Source organism: Podarcis pityusensis (assembly GCF_964106645.2).
Source record: "Podarcis pityusensis genome assembly, chromosome: 6".
Taxonomy (NCBI): domain Eukaryota; kingdom Metazoa; phylum Chordata; class Lepidosauria; order Squamata; family Lacertidae; genus Podarcis; species Podarcis pityusensis.
The window spans coordinates 19,205,384-19,218,537 of NC_138030.1; the positions used below are offsets into that span (position 1 = coordinate 19,205,384).

Sequence of the window (13,154 nt, forward strand, 5' to 3'; positions counted from 1 at the left end):
GCAGCATCTTGTCCAGCCCTCCCACTCCCTTCTGCTTAGCACAAACCTGAAGAAGAGCTCTCCAGAACTCAAAAGATTTGCTCACTACTTTGTGAGACATTTGTTGGTGCTAACAGAGCTATTCTTCTTCTGCGATGGCATGAATACTAGTGAACAAATGACTGTGGGCCCTGCAGTACCCAGAAAAGCATGACAGCGAGGATGCAATGGAAGCAGCAAAGTGTGTCTTCTTCACTGCCACTGAGCAGGCTCAATAGTGAGCATTCACTGTCATTCTATCCCAGTCTTCTGGAGTTTTCCTCACATGAATTCAAGCAGAATCCCAGTTTGTTTCATTGCCGTCAACACTGGTATATACCAACACGTCCCCCACCAAGTGGGATAGGGGCATCCATATATTCCACAGATCAACCAGGGCTTCAGCAAGACAGCCAGTCATATTATCTGGAAAAATTTCCCAAAGCCATTTGGAAACTAAACGAACCTATCAGCCTCTGAGGGCTGATCATCCTAACAGGTCCCTAATATCTCATGGGCTTGTGTAAATACAACAATCCACACAGAGAATCGCCCAGTAAATAAATAAAGCATGCAAACAAAAACCATGCAAAAACTCAAAGGAACAAAAAAGTTTACTAATGCTCCACACTGAAATAAAGCTAGTGATTGGGATGGGGAGGAGAAAAGAAAGTACTATGAGATATTTTCTCAACTATTATTTGACTTCAGACCCTCAGAAGCAGACTAGTTTGCTTGCTTTCTAAGGATCAGAAACATAATACCAGGGACCAATTCTTGACTGGAATAGCAAACATGGAAATGAATTCTAAGTGAGGGTGGCCTGTGAACAGTGAAACAGGGGACTTGGGTAACAGAGACGTTTAGGCTACCCATGTTCCTATGTTTCCACTTGTCCACCTGCATTTGCTCCGGCGAGCAGCCAAGAGTAACTGATCAGAAAGTCTTGGATGCACATTCACCTAATACAAGAAGACTAAAGAATATAGTCATGCCGCTTGACTGCTCCTCTTGTTGAGCTTGCACCCCAGTTTGCACTGGAAGGATAGGCTTGGCAGGTGTAGGAAGCACCAGCTTCGTGGTGAGCGCCAGCGTGGTGTGGAGGGTGGCATTGAGCACTTCGTGGGTAGCGTTTGAGAACCTGTAAGATAAAACACACCCAGGTCAGACTGAGGAGACACTCAGCTGGTTTTCCTCCAGCAGGAATCATTACTGAATGACTCACTGAAAGCTAAAAACTCATTTTCAAGTTATGCTTTCAGTTCAGCCATCCTTGATATAATAAACATGGCAAAATGGTGTTAATCCTGGTCCACATACTGAACTACCTACACTCAGCTGCACGCACTAAAAACAAGGTTAGGAACATGCGATGTTGCCTAAGACCACAGACCAGTATTCTTCAACCATGAGTCCACCATATGTTGCCGGGCTGCGACTTCCATCATCCTGGACCACTGGCACAGCTGGATCAGATTTGTAGTCCAGTAACACCCAAGGAGCCAAGGTTGAAGAACACTGATATAGACCAGGCATAGACAAACTCTGCCCTCCAGATGTTTTGGGACTACAACTCCCATCATCCCTGGCTAACAGGACCAATGGTCAGGGATGATGGGAGTTGTAGTCCCAAAGCATCTGGCGGGCCAAGTTTGCCTATGCCTGATATAGACAATTTGTCGATTTAGTCCACTGCTGAAGTTTCAGAGGAGGAGCAGACCTCCGAGTTTTCAGGAAAAGGTCATTCCCCGTCCGCTGCAGACACCTGAACCTTTTAACTAGACATGCCAGAGACTGAACCTGGGATGTTATACATGCAAAGCACTATCTCTGAATTACTCTCACCCCCACCAATGATTTAGTACACAGTAAATGTTCACTGGATAAAGTTTTTTTCCCCCATTATCCCCCCCAAAATTGTGAAAATGTGGGCACCTGTCAGAGACCCTAGTGTCCTGCACTTCTGCTCTGAATGAACATGTGTCAGATGCCACAATAGAGTATTCAGTAAGAAGCTACACTGAAATTAAGTGCTCATTAAGTACATGTTCCTATATACGTGTATGTTGCCTCGGGTATGCGAGGTGACATGTTTTGCTGCTTTAAATTTTCTGCTGTGCAGCACTGAGCCTGCCTAGACAAAAAACAAATTAAAGATGCCAAAGGAAGACAGGGTGTGTGGATGTGGGTGTTTGTGGGTGGGCTCTCTGCTCATGAATAGTCAGCAGCTTTCAAGGATTGGCTAGTGTTCCCTGCAGGATCAGGTCCCTTTGGACAAAGAGGAGGAGGAGCTGGATCTTCACAGGAGTGGGGAGGTGATTTGGGGAAAGCTGCTGATGGAGATAGAATGTATTTCAGCAAGGTATATGGTCAGTTCTAGAAAGGCAGCCACAAAAGGAGGTAAGTGCAGAAAGAAAAGGAGTTAGCAGGGTTTGTGAAAGTGAGATATCAGGAAAGGGCCAGCTGAGGCAAGATGCAAAGCAAAACATAACAAGAACAGGCAAAAGCCAGGAGAGAGGCTACAGTAAATGCTTTGCTGCACAGAGCAAAGGCTGCCAAGAGGAAGTTTATACAGGGACAAAAAAGGGCATTCACAAATCAAAGAGGGGAGTGGTGGAACTGGGCAAAGAGCCAGCAGAAGTAGCTGGGCCCCAGGAGGCCTGTGATTTTCCAGAGATTCAGTGCCTTATGGAGCAAGGCTTAAGCCCAACTGCACAAGGTCCAGCAACTGAGGACCATGACAGCATTTAGGGAGGAAAAGCAGGAAAGACGTTAAAAAACACAATAAACCCTGTAGCTGAGGTTATATCTGCCAGCCTTGGATGTAAAACTTCCCAGTGTGGTGCAAAAAAAACACCCACTCACAATTTGCAGAAAGCAGGTTACAGCAGAAAGCAAGCAGGAGCATTGGTGGTTGGGATGTCCCAGAATGCTTCAATTACATGGCAGTATTGTGATGAATGAGCAGCTATGCACTTTGCTTGGCACCCTTGTTCTACTTCTTTGAGAGGGAAGAGACAACCATGTTGATCCTTGGACTTAAACCTCGTAAGAGAGGGTAGATGCCTTAGGGTACCTTCACGCAACCAGTATCTTAAATGGCTCAGGACCACAATACATCAAAGACCACCTCTCCCCGTATAAACCAGCTCAGACTCTGTGATCATCCTCTAAGGCCCTTCTTCGTGTTCCTCCTCCATGGGAGGACAGGAGGCTGGCAACACAAGAACGGGCCACAAGACCATGAGAACGGGCCTTTTCTGAAATGGCTCCCTGCTTGGGGAATGCCTCCCCAAGGATGCTTATCTGGCTTCTTCATTACACATCTTTAGGTGCCAGGCAAAAGCCTTCCTCTTCAACCAGGCCTTTGGCTGATTAAAAGGGGGGGAGGTTATTGGCTTGTTTTGTTTTTATTATATACTCTGTGGTTTTCTTCTGTATTTTTATGCTGTGAACCACCCTGAGATCTTTATTATTATTTCCTGGGGTAAATCCCTCAACAACATTTAACCCTAAAAAAACTCAACAACTTCAATCCTAAAAAAAGCTCAACAACTTAACTTTGGTTGGCTCTTTGGCTGGCCCTCACGGCCCTTCACTTCATCAAATCTGGCCCTCTTTGAAAAAAGTTTGGACACCACTGAGCTAGGCCAAGTTGGTGAGAAATTGAGAACATGACAGTCTTGGATGACGAGGCAGGAGGGGGCGCGGAGGTGGATCATGCACTTTGTGATAATGATGACTGGGAGGGAAGGGTGGTCTTGTGCTACCTAAACAACACAGAAAGACCCCAAGGGAACCTGAGGTCTTCTCAAAAAAGCAGAAGATAAAGGAGGTAAGAAGACATATACTTGCCAAGATGGAAATAATAGGCAATTATTGCTTGACACAATGGGCTCCTCAAAACATCCTTTTTATGCTACATCAATGTTGTTTTGTGTTTATGATGGTATTGGGGAGGTTATATATGAGTCCTCTTTCAATACTGCTTTGGGCCAGCAAATGTTTTGGGGTGGACATTCTGCTTTGTTTCCAATCAATGCATGCTCCATACTTTCCTGTTGAAATCCTGTAACTTTTTGTTCCACTTTTATTGCACTATATATAGTACAATAATGCCCCTCCAAATGGCAATAACATAACCTTGGGGAATTATTGCAGAACAAGCAATAAGGTAGAATGGTTTGTGGACAGTCGAGTGTAAATCTATCACTAATGCAATATTATTAAATCGGTGGCATGTTGCAGAATATACCTGCAAAAACCCATCAGTCTGAAGGGGGAAAATACATGTTGAATTATTATGGTGCAGTCATATATTCAAGTATTCAACAAGACAGGAGTATTTGGTATATTGTCATGAACATGGCAAAAACAAATAGTAGCACATGATGACAAATGGACTCTAGCATTAGGTACTGGATTAACAGAGGACATTGACTGCAGGATATCATAAACTTTTATCTATAAAAGGTGAAAATAAATGGGATCTGAAATAAAATGTTGCAGTACATTGCACTCCTGTACAAAGTGCCAGCCAGTCAAACATGCCTTTTCCAGTATATGCCATTTCACTCTTCTTCTCCCACCTGTTTCTCATTACAATCTATCCAACAGTTAATCAGCATTCTGTGCCGACTGTAGTGGAGTAGGGATGGGCAAAGTGCAAAGTGAATTTATTTCACAACAGGAATTATGGTGTCATATATTGAGCCACTATATGCAAAACCTCAGCATGTCACAAGCTTTTCTCAGAGAGAAACCCACCAAAAAAGCTAAGGAAACGAAGAAGTAGGTTTAGGTTGCACAGCATGCTTGCCTAAGAGTTAAACTGCCACTTTTAGTATAAAAAATGCCCAAGTCTTTTTTTTGGGGGGGGGGGGTGGCTTATAGGTATTTTTAAAATAGTTTGTGCTTCTGCAAGCTTAGGGAGGCGTTCCCCAAAGCCTGCTGATACCTCCTTTCATGTGTTTTGTGCTGTTTGGGTAATATAAGGGCCCACGCTCAAAGGAGGATAACTGGTAAAGGTAAAGGTAAAGGACCCCTGACAGTTAAGTCCAGTCGCGAACGACTCTGGGGTTGCGGTGCTCATCTCACTTTACTGGCTGAGGGAGCCGTTTGTCCACAGACAGTTTTTCCAGGTCATGTGGCCAGCATGACTAAGCCGCTTCTGGAGAAACCAGAGCAGCACACGGAAACGCCGTTTACCTTCCTGCCGCAGTGGTACCTATTTATCTACTTGCACTTGACGTGCTTTCAAACTGCTAGGTTGGCAGGAGCAGGGACTGAGCAACGGGAGATCACCCCATCGCAGGGATTCGAACCGCCGACCTTCTGATCGGCAAGCCCTAAGCTCAGTGGTTTAGACCACAGTGCCATCCGTGTCCCTGAGGATACATGACTCATGTTTAAATGTTTTTAATTCTTTTGATACTGTTTGCATTGCTTTTGTTTTGTATTGTCTGCTGCTCTGGGCTTCTCTGGGAAGAAAGTCAGGATAAACATAAGAGAAAATAAAATAAACCATAAATAATAAGCAAAGAAAGCTGCTGTTCCCTTTTTTATTATCTCTACAGTTTGAAAGCCTGCTTCTGAAGACTGGGAACTCTGGACTACTCTTGCTATTTCAGGCTATTTTGCTATATTTACAAAGAATACTCATGTTTAATAAAATACATGTAGTGCTGTTTTTTGAAGAATACTAATAAAAAGATGACCTGCTTCAAATGCTGCAGTGAGGTGCTGCTGTTCAGATTCTAGCCGCTCTGTTCCATTTCTCCTTCCCCACCACTGCTTTTCCAGGGCATTTTACCGCCAATAGTCAGTCAGAATTTTAGCACACCTAAAACTCACTGGGGTATCTTGGAGGTTCCCCCCTTTATAATTTCTCTTCCTTTAAAAGAAATGTACTTCAGCTCACTTTGGGGTTCCTCCAAACCCTCTTGTGCAGGCGTGCTGCTGCTTTGGCTACTTAAACAACAATACTCACAATCTGAACATCAGAAAAAAGAGGAAATGATAATGCAATGTCATTAAGCAATGGCTCAACGGTGACTGTAAAACTAAGGGATCAATCTTAGAGGAAGAGGCACCAAGATGAGTGGGGTTAGGACAGAGTAAAAAAATGTACAAAAGAGGATCAAATTTATGTTGGAAATGTTGAGATACAGAGGGCTCCTTAATTCACATGTGGTGGCAATGCAAATTTGTGGGGGGGAAATTACGGGAAATTATATACTGTATAACAAACTAAAAAAGATGTTTAAGTGCCCCCAACACCCAGAAGCATTCCTGTTAGCAATAGTAGGTGAGGAAATACCAAACGAAGTTAAAAACTTATTTCTTTATGCAACAGCAGCCACAAGACTACTGTACGCAAAAATGTGGAACGAGAAGGCTATCCCAACAAAAGATCAATGGCTGCTTAAACTAATAGAATATGTCGAGCTAGAAAGTATGATGGACAAAATAAGAACTATAGATGGAAAGATAGTGACAAGCGAGTGGGAACAATTTGAAGGGTATTTAAAATGAAGTGGTACTACGATAAATCTACAAGCAGGGATAAATCTGTGATCAGCAGCAGGCAAAATAAAGGATCATGAATGGAAGGAGAAAAGAACAGATAACCCATGGAGATGTGGCAAACTAATGAATCTGTAATAGGATGTCAATGAAAGATAGGTTGGGAAGTCTATTAGATCTGATAGGATGGGGAAAGGTATGTATAATGTATGCTGGAAAATGCATAACTAAAAATAAATTTAAAAAACTGATCTCACACAAGACTTCTCTGAGGTTTGCAAGCAGAGCCCTGAGGCATCCCTAGGCCCACATTCAAAGAAAATTGAGAATGATTTATGGTGCCCACATCACATCAGGTGAAGCATTATCCTGGCAGCTTGGTGAAGCTTTGCTGGAGTGGTGGGGGACGGGCACATGCTGAGGGTGGCATGTGGGGCAGGGAGAATCTTCCAAAGCTTGGCATACATTCAAATCCTACATTTGTACCTTTCTGCTAAACTATCAAGCCTGTAATCTGCCGCTTCTTCCTCTTTTTCCTGCCCAAACTCATATGCCAACCTGCCATTTGCCAACAAACTTATGAGATGTCCACACTTTCCCCAAAGACTCTTAGTAATGGCTTTGCTCACCCCTCCAGCCACAACCCGAAGGACACAACTTTGGGATGATGATTCTCTGGTCTCTTTCTTTTTCTACACTTATGTAAATCGTATCATTTATATAAAATCCTTACTGCTGTTTGATATTTGACAGCTATTTACCTAAGTCCTTTGCTGTGAATACCTTCAGAGACCCTTAATAAAAAAAGTTACAAACCATATTTTAAAAATAAAAGTTATATTTTCTTTTTCTTTCTTAAACTTGCACATTAAATGCAAAGGAACCTCTAATGTAAAAATGAGAGAGGAGGGATAGAGTGGATTTCTGGACTACGCCACCTTAATTTACCTATCCCAGCTCAGCTGGGATCCAGTTTGCTGAGCCATGGCTGAAAAAGAAGTACTGCTTGGGAATGTGGCACGGGTGGCACCAAAGAGGGGTGACAGGCTGAATCCTATGCCTGTTTAATTTAGTCACATGACATGGCAACCCAGCGCCCAGTTAAGCCAGAAACCCAGTTAAGCCAACAAAAAGAGTGGAGTAAACTCAAACACTATTTTATAGGCTTGTTTTCCATCTGCCAGACTTAGGCCAGCTGAGCCAGCAACAGCCCTGCTCCTGAAAAGAGCTTGGATCTGGTGTACAGTGGTACCTCTGGTTACGAACTTAATTCATTCTGGAGGTCTGTTCTTAAGCTGAAACTGTTCTTATCCTGAAGCACGCTTTCGCTAATGGGGACTCCTGCTGCGCATGCGCCTCTGGCGTGCGATTTCCATTCGCATCCTGGGGCAAAGTTCACAACCAGGAGCAGCTACTTCCGGGTTAGCGGAGCTCGTAACCTGAAGCATTTGTAACCTGAAGTGTTCGTAACCAGAGGTACCACTGTACTTTATGCCGGCTCAATTTATACCACCAGCTGTATACAGGATTGTTCCCTTAACCACTGCTTTGTGAAACAGTTGTGAAGTGCATCAGTGTGTGAACTAGGTCCACAAGTCGTTGTCCCTCATCCTAACTAACCTCAAAAACCTCTAGCAAAAAGTGTGTCAACATAAAGAAATTCAAGTGGGGAGCAGCAATATTTTGCTGGGGGGGGGGGGAGGAGAGAGGAAAAACAAGTCAACTTGCTATCCCCCTTCACTTTTCTTACAGCTACTTGGCACAAGATGTACTGGTGACCATCAGTTTGGATTACTTTGAAGGATTACACAAATTAACGGAGGACAAGGCTATCAAGCCACAATGGCTAAGTTCTTTCTCTAATGTTGAAGGCAGTACACCTCTGACTATTACTTGCTAGGAATCACTGTGAGTAGAGGATGTTCGATTATAATAAGGCTTTGGCCTGATCCACCAGGGCTTTTCTTATGTTTTGATAGATTCTCTGGCTCCATATTCCTTCAGTCAGCAGCCAGTTCTCACTGTAAATGTGTTGGGCCATCCTGCAATTTACCTAATGTGCCCATCCCTTTGAGCAGATGATTTGATTAAATAGGAAGGAAGGAAGCAAACATCCTCTCCCTTCCAGTCTAAGATAGCCCCAAACCAATTCTAGGGGCTTTGCTGAGGCTGAAAAGAAGAATACAGCAAGGCAGTACAGTAGTACCTCGGGTTACATACGCTTCGGGTTACATACGCTTCAGGTTACAGACTCTGCTAACCCAGAAATATTGCTTCAGGTTAAGAACTTTGCTTCAGGATGAAAACAGAAATCGTGCTCCAGCGGTGCGGCAGCAGCGGGAGGGCCCATTAGCTAAAGTGGTGCTTCAGGTTAAGAACAATTTCAGGTTAAGTACGGACCTCCGGAACGAATTAAGTACTTAACCCGAGGTACCACTGTAATAGCTCTTTTTCAGCCTAGCAACTTGGCACGTACTGCCTACTGGTAGACATGCCATGTGCTGATCATCTTCAGGGGCTGCAGCTGACTGCATGCAGCACAACCAACTCTGATTTCTAAAATTCTGTAGGTGGTTTGATCTGTTGGGAAGGGAGAAGTGACAGGCATCCACACTTAATTATCTCGCTTAATCACCCCAATTCTCACATACTTGCAAATCTTAGCTGAAAGCAAAGTGCTGACTGGCAGTGGTTAGCTTTATGATTTGCACCCACCCTGAGATACTAAGCTATTATAGAAAAGAACTCCAGATAAATCCATACACAGGAGGAAGTGAAGAGGAGAAACATGTCCTTGATTGCGGATCAGCTTATCTGGCATAAGTGATTTGATTTCTCAAATGACATGTACCAGCATCTGGAACTTGAGCTGGTAATACCCCCAGGGCCCCTATATGCTGACTCAGGTGTGTATTCACATGCAACACTTAAAAGCACTTTTATGAGCTATTTGTGTGCAAGCATTCAGGTTGTCAACAGAAGAATAAAAGGCGTCTCCTAAATGCATGGGAGCATGCTGCCCAAGGTAGATTTTACATTTGGACAACAGGTAAAGGGAGAGGAGGACTTTATATGCTGCCATAAATTCCAAAGGATGGGATAGCAACCTAATGTTGATTTATTTTACATTTTTATCGCCAAGGTGCTCAATGTGGCATGTACAATTCTCCCTTACATCCCCAATTTTCCATCCCCAGAACACCTCTGTAAAGTAGACTAGGCTGATACTATAAACTGGTTCAGATATAACCCTAGGCCAAACCATGTTTTCACACAAATAAGCAGGTTCCTGCAGTCAAAATCCAGGCCCTGCTTCTCCTCTGGTTCTACTGCTGCTGAGCTACTCAGGACTAAACCATGATGCGGCTTAGGTATATGTCTGAACCTTGCCTTGTTTGTCTCACTCCAGACAAATCACAAGCTGTAACCAAAGGCAGTTCTCAGCGTACTATGCATGGTTTGTCTGAGAGATACAAATCATAAGCCTGAGTTCAGGATGCAACACTATGCCAAACCATGGTTTAGCCTTGCATAGTGTGGCCACAGAATGTCCAGCAGCCACAATCTTCACCCTGGTAACCCACATGAGTTCACACCAAACCACAGCATCCACACTTCTGTTTCTGCCATAATTTCTAGGCATAGGTCAGCGCTTTGTAGGCACGGGTCCAAATGGTGGTTCTGTTTTTGTCCTATTGCTTTCCTCATAAAAAACTGAGGATGACCGTTTCTTCCTGTTCTGTGGTATGGAGCAGGTTTTCTCACGCACCGAGTCAAAAAACAAAACAAAAAAGCACTCAACATACGGCTCTTTAAAGCTGGCCCGTGTCTAGAAACACAGCACAAAAGGAAGTCTGGATAAGCCCTGAGTTTGCCTAGAGAAAGTGGAGAGTCAAGAAAAGAAACCCACTCTGACCCCATGCCTACAAGCTGTGCTTAGAAACTGCGGCACGAACAGCAGTCCGGATGATCCCCCAGTTAGGGCAAATGGCCTATGTGTGAACTGGGCCAGGGATTGGCCCCAGGTCACCCAATGTATTTTTCAGACCAACGATTTGAACCCTGGCTTCCTGATTTGAACCCCAACATCCTCATTCTAACTGGAAAACGCGGCTGGTTCAGGACAGGGGGCTGAGGCAGACGAAAACAAGGGTGCGACCCGCACGTCCCCCGGGGTGGGGGGAAATTTTGACCCCCAAGGCGCTCTGCACATGCTCAGAGGCGCGTGCCCCTGGGGCGAGCAGGTCTATGAGGGCACCCGCTGAGGGGCAGGGCAGCGCCTGCCGTGGCTCTTTTCCCCTCTGCCCCGTTCAGCGCCTGCCTCGCCCGGCCCGGCCTCGCCTTCCCACGTTCCCTCTCGCCCGCATCGCCCTGGCAACCGGGGCCTCCATTCCTCCCGCCTCAGGCCTGCCGGGGATTTCCCCGCGGACGCGCCTGCCAGTCCCTCTCACGGGGCGCGCTTTCCCCCTCCCCCTCCGCAAGGAGAACCCACTCACTCCATTTCCGCCATTTCCTCGCTTTCTTCTCCCTCCCGGATCTTAACTGGGGAGGGAAAACTATTACCTCACCGCACACCCCCACCCCCACCCCCACCCCGCCACCATAGAGAGCCGGGGCTAAACCGGCCGCGGCACACTTCCGGGTTCTCGCTTACGCCTCACTGGGCTTCGGACGAGGCGTTTCCATGGCAAAAGGGCGGGGTGAGTATCGAGCGAGTGAGGCGCGCGGGTTTCCTGGCAGCGGCGTCACCGTAGCGTGGTCGGCGCTCGACGTCACAGCCGCCCTTCCGAAACGTGTCGCCCTGTTCCGCTGCGCTCGGAAAGGATGACGAGAGAAGGAGCTGCATGTGGATTCCCAGGAATGGGTGGCGCGGACATTCCTTGTCCCGCCCTGGTCCCTTCTCCTTTCGTATCGCTTCTGTTCAGCTTATCAGCTGGGACTGCGATCCCCTAAAAATATATATTAAAAAATTCCTAGCTACGCCCACGACTGCGTTGCATACATGCAGTGCATACAATACATTTTCATGATAGGAAAAAGTAGCCCTTTCCATCTTCGTCAGAATGACTTATGACACGTGACTGTCCTCTTGAGAAGTAGAGCACAGCCACCCTAAAGGAGCCAAAAAATGGCACTCTCTCCCCATCAATCCATACATCTTTTCCAATGGCATTCAAATTATTTTGGGGCATAAGACGATAAAATATCTCATGGGCCTCATCTAAGGACCTCACGCTTCCCTGACAGTGAAAAAATACATTAATAATAAGTACAATCGCTAAACAGCATCGTCCATGTTATCCTGAAGCAGCTGTCTGAGGGAGGCATGTCACTAGCTGGATCACTGTCTTAGGTTGCATTTAGCCATGTATCTGTACTTCCTAGGTACCCTGTTGTACCTTGTAACCTGTGCCTTGCCTGCTGTGCACCAATCAGATTTATGCCTTTGGCTGAAACAGAGCTGGGAATTTGAGTTCTTTGCCCAGCAGTGAGAGCCAGGAAGACCCTTGCAAACCTAGTAAGACACCCAGGCTTCACAGCCCTGCTCTCTCTGTATATGATGACTGAACAAGTAATCGTTGGATATGGCGGTTATTCTGTATTTTGAAAACTGGTTTGCAATGGAGCCTGTGGCTTGTCAGGGCCCCCTTCTTCATGCTAAAAAAGACATTGCTTCACTCCATGTGGTTTTGTGGTGATGTGCTTGAGACATGACTTTCTCACAGGTTTTGCTAGCAGCAAAAATTTGGTTAAGTCAGTAGAGCTGATTCGGGGACACAGGTCTCGCTGGTAACTTCCCCTCTCCTTGTATGTAGAAGCATATTGGATATTTCCTCATTTTTCAAAACCCACGCTGCAGGTATTTGATCAGCTGGCCATAAATTTTTATTTGATGGTAGCAAACTACAGAAAAAGCAGGAGATTCTTTTGGGTGTTTCTGTAAGTTTCTAATGAGCCTGGTTATAGGACATTTGATTTGAACCTTGATTTGAAAGACTTAACAGGGTGCATTTTCAAAAGTGGTGAGCACCCATATTTTTAGGCGCAGGCTAAGGAAGTTGCATGTGCTGTCTGTGTCCCAGATCTCTGTTAACCCCCTTTACAAGGGAAAGTCTTTGCATGCAAGATGCTGGTTTTCAAGCATGTCACCATGTCACCACAAAGTGTGAAGGAACAACTTTCTGGAATGAACAGGAAGCCCGACAAGCCACAAACAGAACCCAACATGGCCTTCTCTAAAAGCTATAGAATAAAAGACTCATCGATTTTTTGTAAATGATATACAAGGCTTCTATCCTGCATTTAGTTGCAGTAAGCCCCATTTTTATATAACGGGAGTTACTTCTGGGTAGACAGGTATAGGATTGTGCTGTATACCAGCCTTTACAGGTTGCTCTGAGGAGCTCACTACATGCTGCTGCAGACAGATGTAACTGAGCCCTGGTGCTACCTTGGGAGGGAGGAATTTAAAGCAGGGAAGCAGAAAGAGATGAAAGAGTAAGGCAGCCCCTCCACTCTAAATTTACACCTCCTTAAAGAACTGAGGTTTGGTGACATACATTTGCTTGTGATGTACATTATATAGCTGGTCTCCTGTAGGACAGAGGTGG

At 45.2% G+C, this 13,154-nt stretch overlaps 1 protein-coding gene across 3 annotated transcripts in view; it reads right to left on the reverse strand.

Annotated features, from left to right (window-relative positions):
• Nucleotides 1-11,244, reverse strand: part of SLC9A8 (solute carrier family 9 member A8) — a 56,829-nt gene extending 45,585 nt beyond the window's left edge. For 2 of the 3 annotated variants that reach the window (XM_081011235.1, XM_081011233.1), the window contains exons 1-2: nucleotides 11,198-11,244; nucleotides 981-1,159 (exon numbers count right to left, since the gene is read on the reverse strand). In XM_081011235.1, coding sequence (XP_080867361.1) covers nucleotides 981-1,159; nucleotides 11,198-11,229 — 211 coding nt within the window. In that variant the 5' untranslated portion in view covers nucleotides 11,230-11,244. Of the gene's footprint in view, nucleotides 1-980; nucleotides 1,160-11,039; nucleotides 11,159-11,197 lie in introns of those variants that run through there. The other variant, XM_081011234.1, reaches the window with a different exon arrangement.
• Between the last annotated feature and the right edge of the window lie 1,910 nt (nucleotides 11,245-13,154).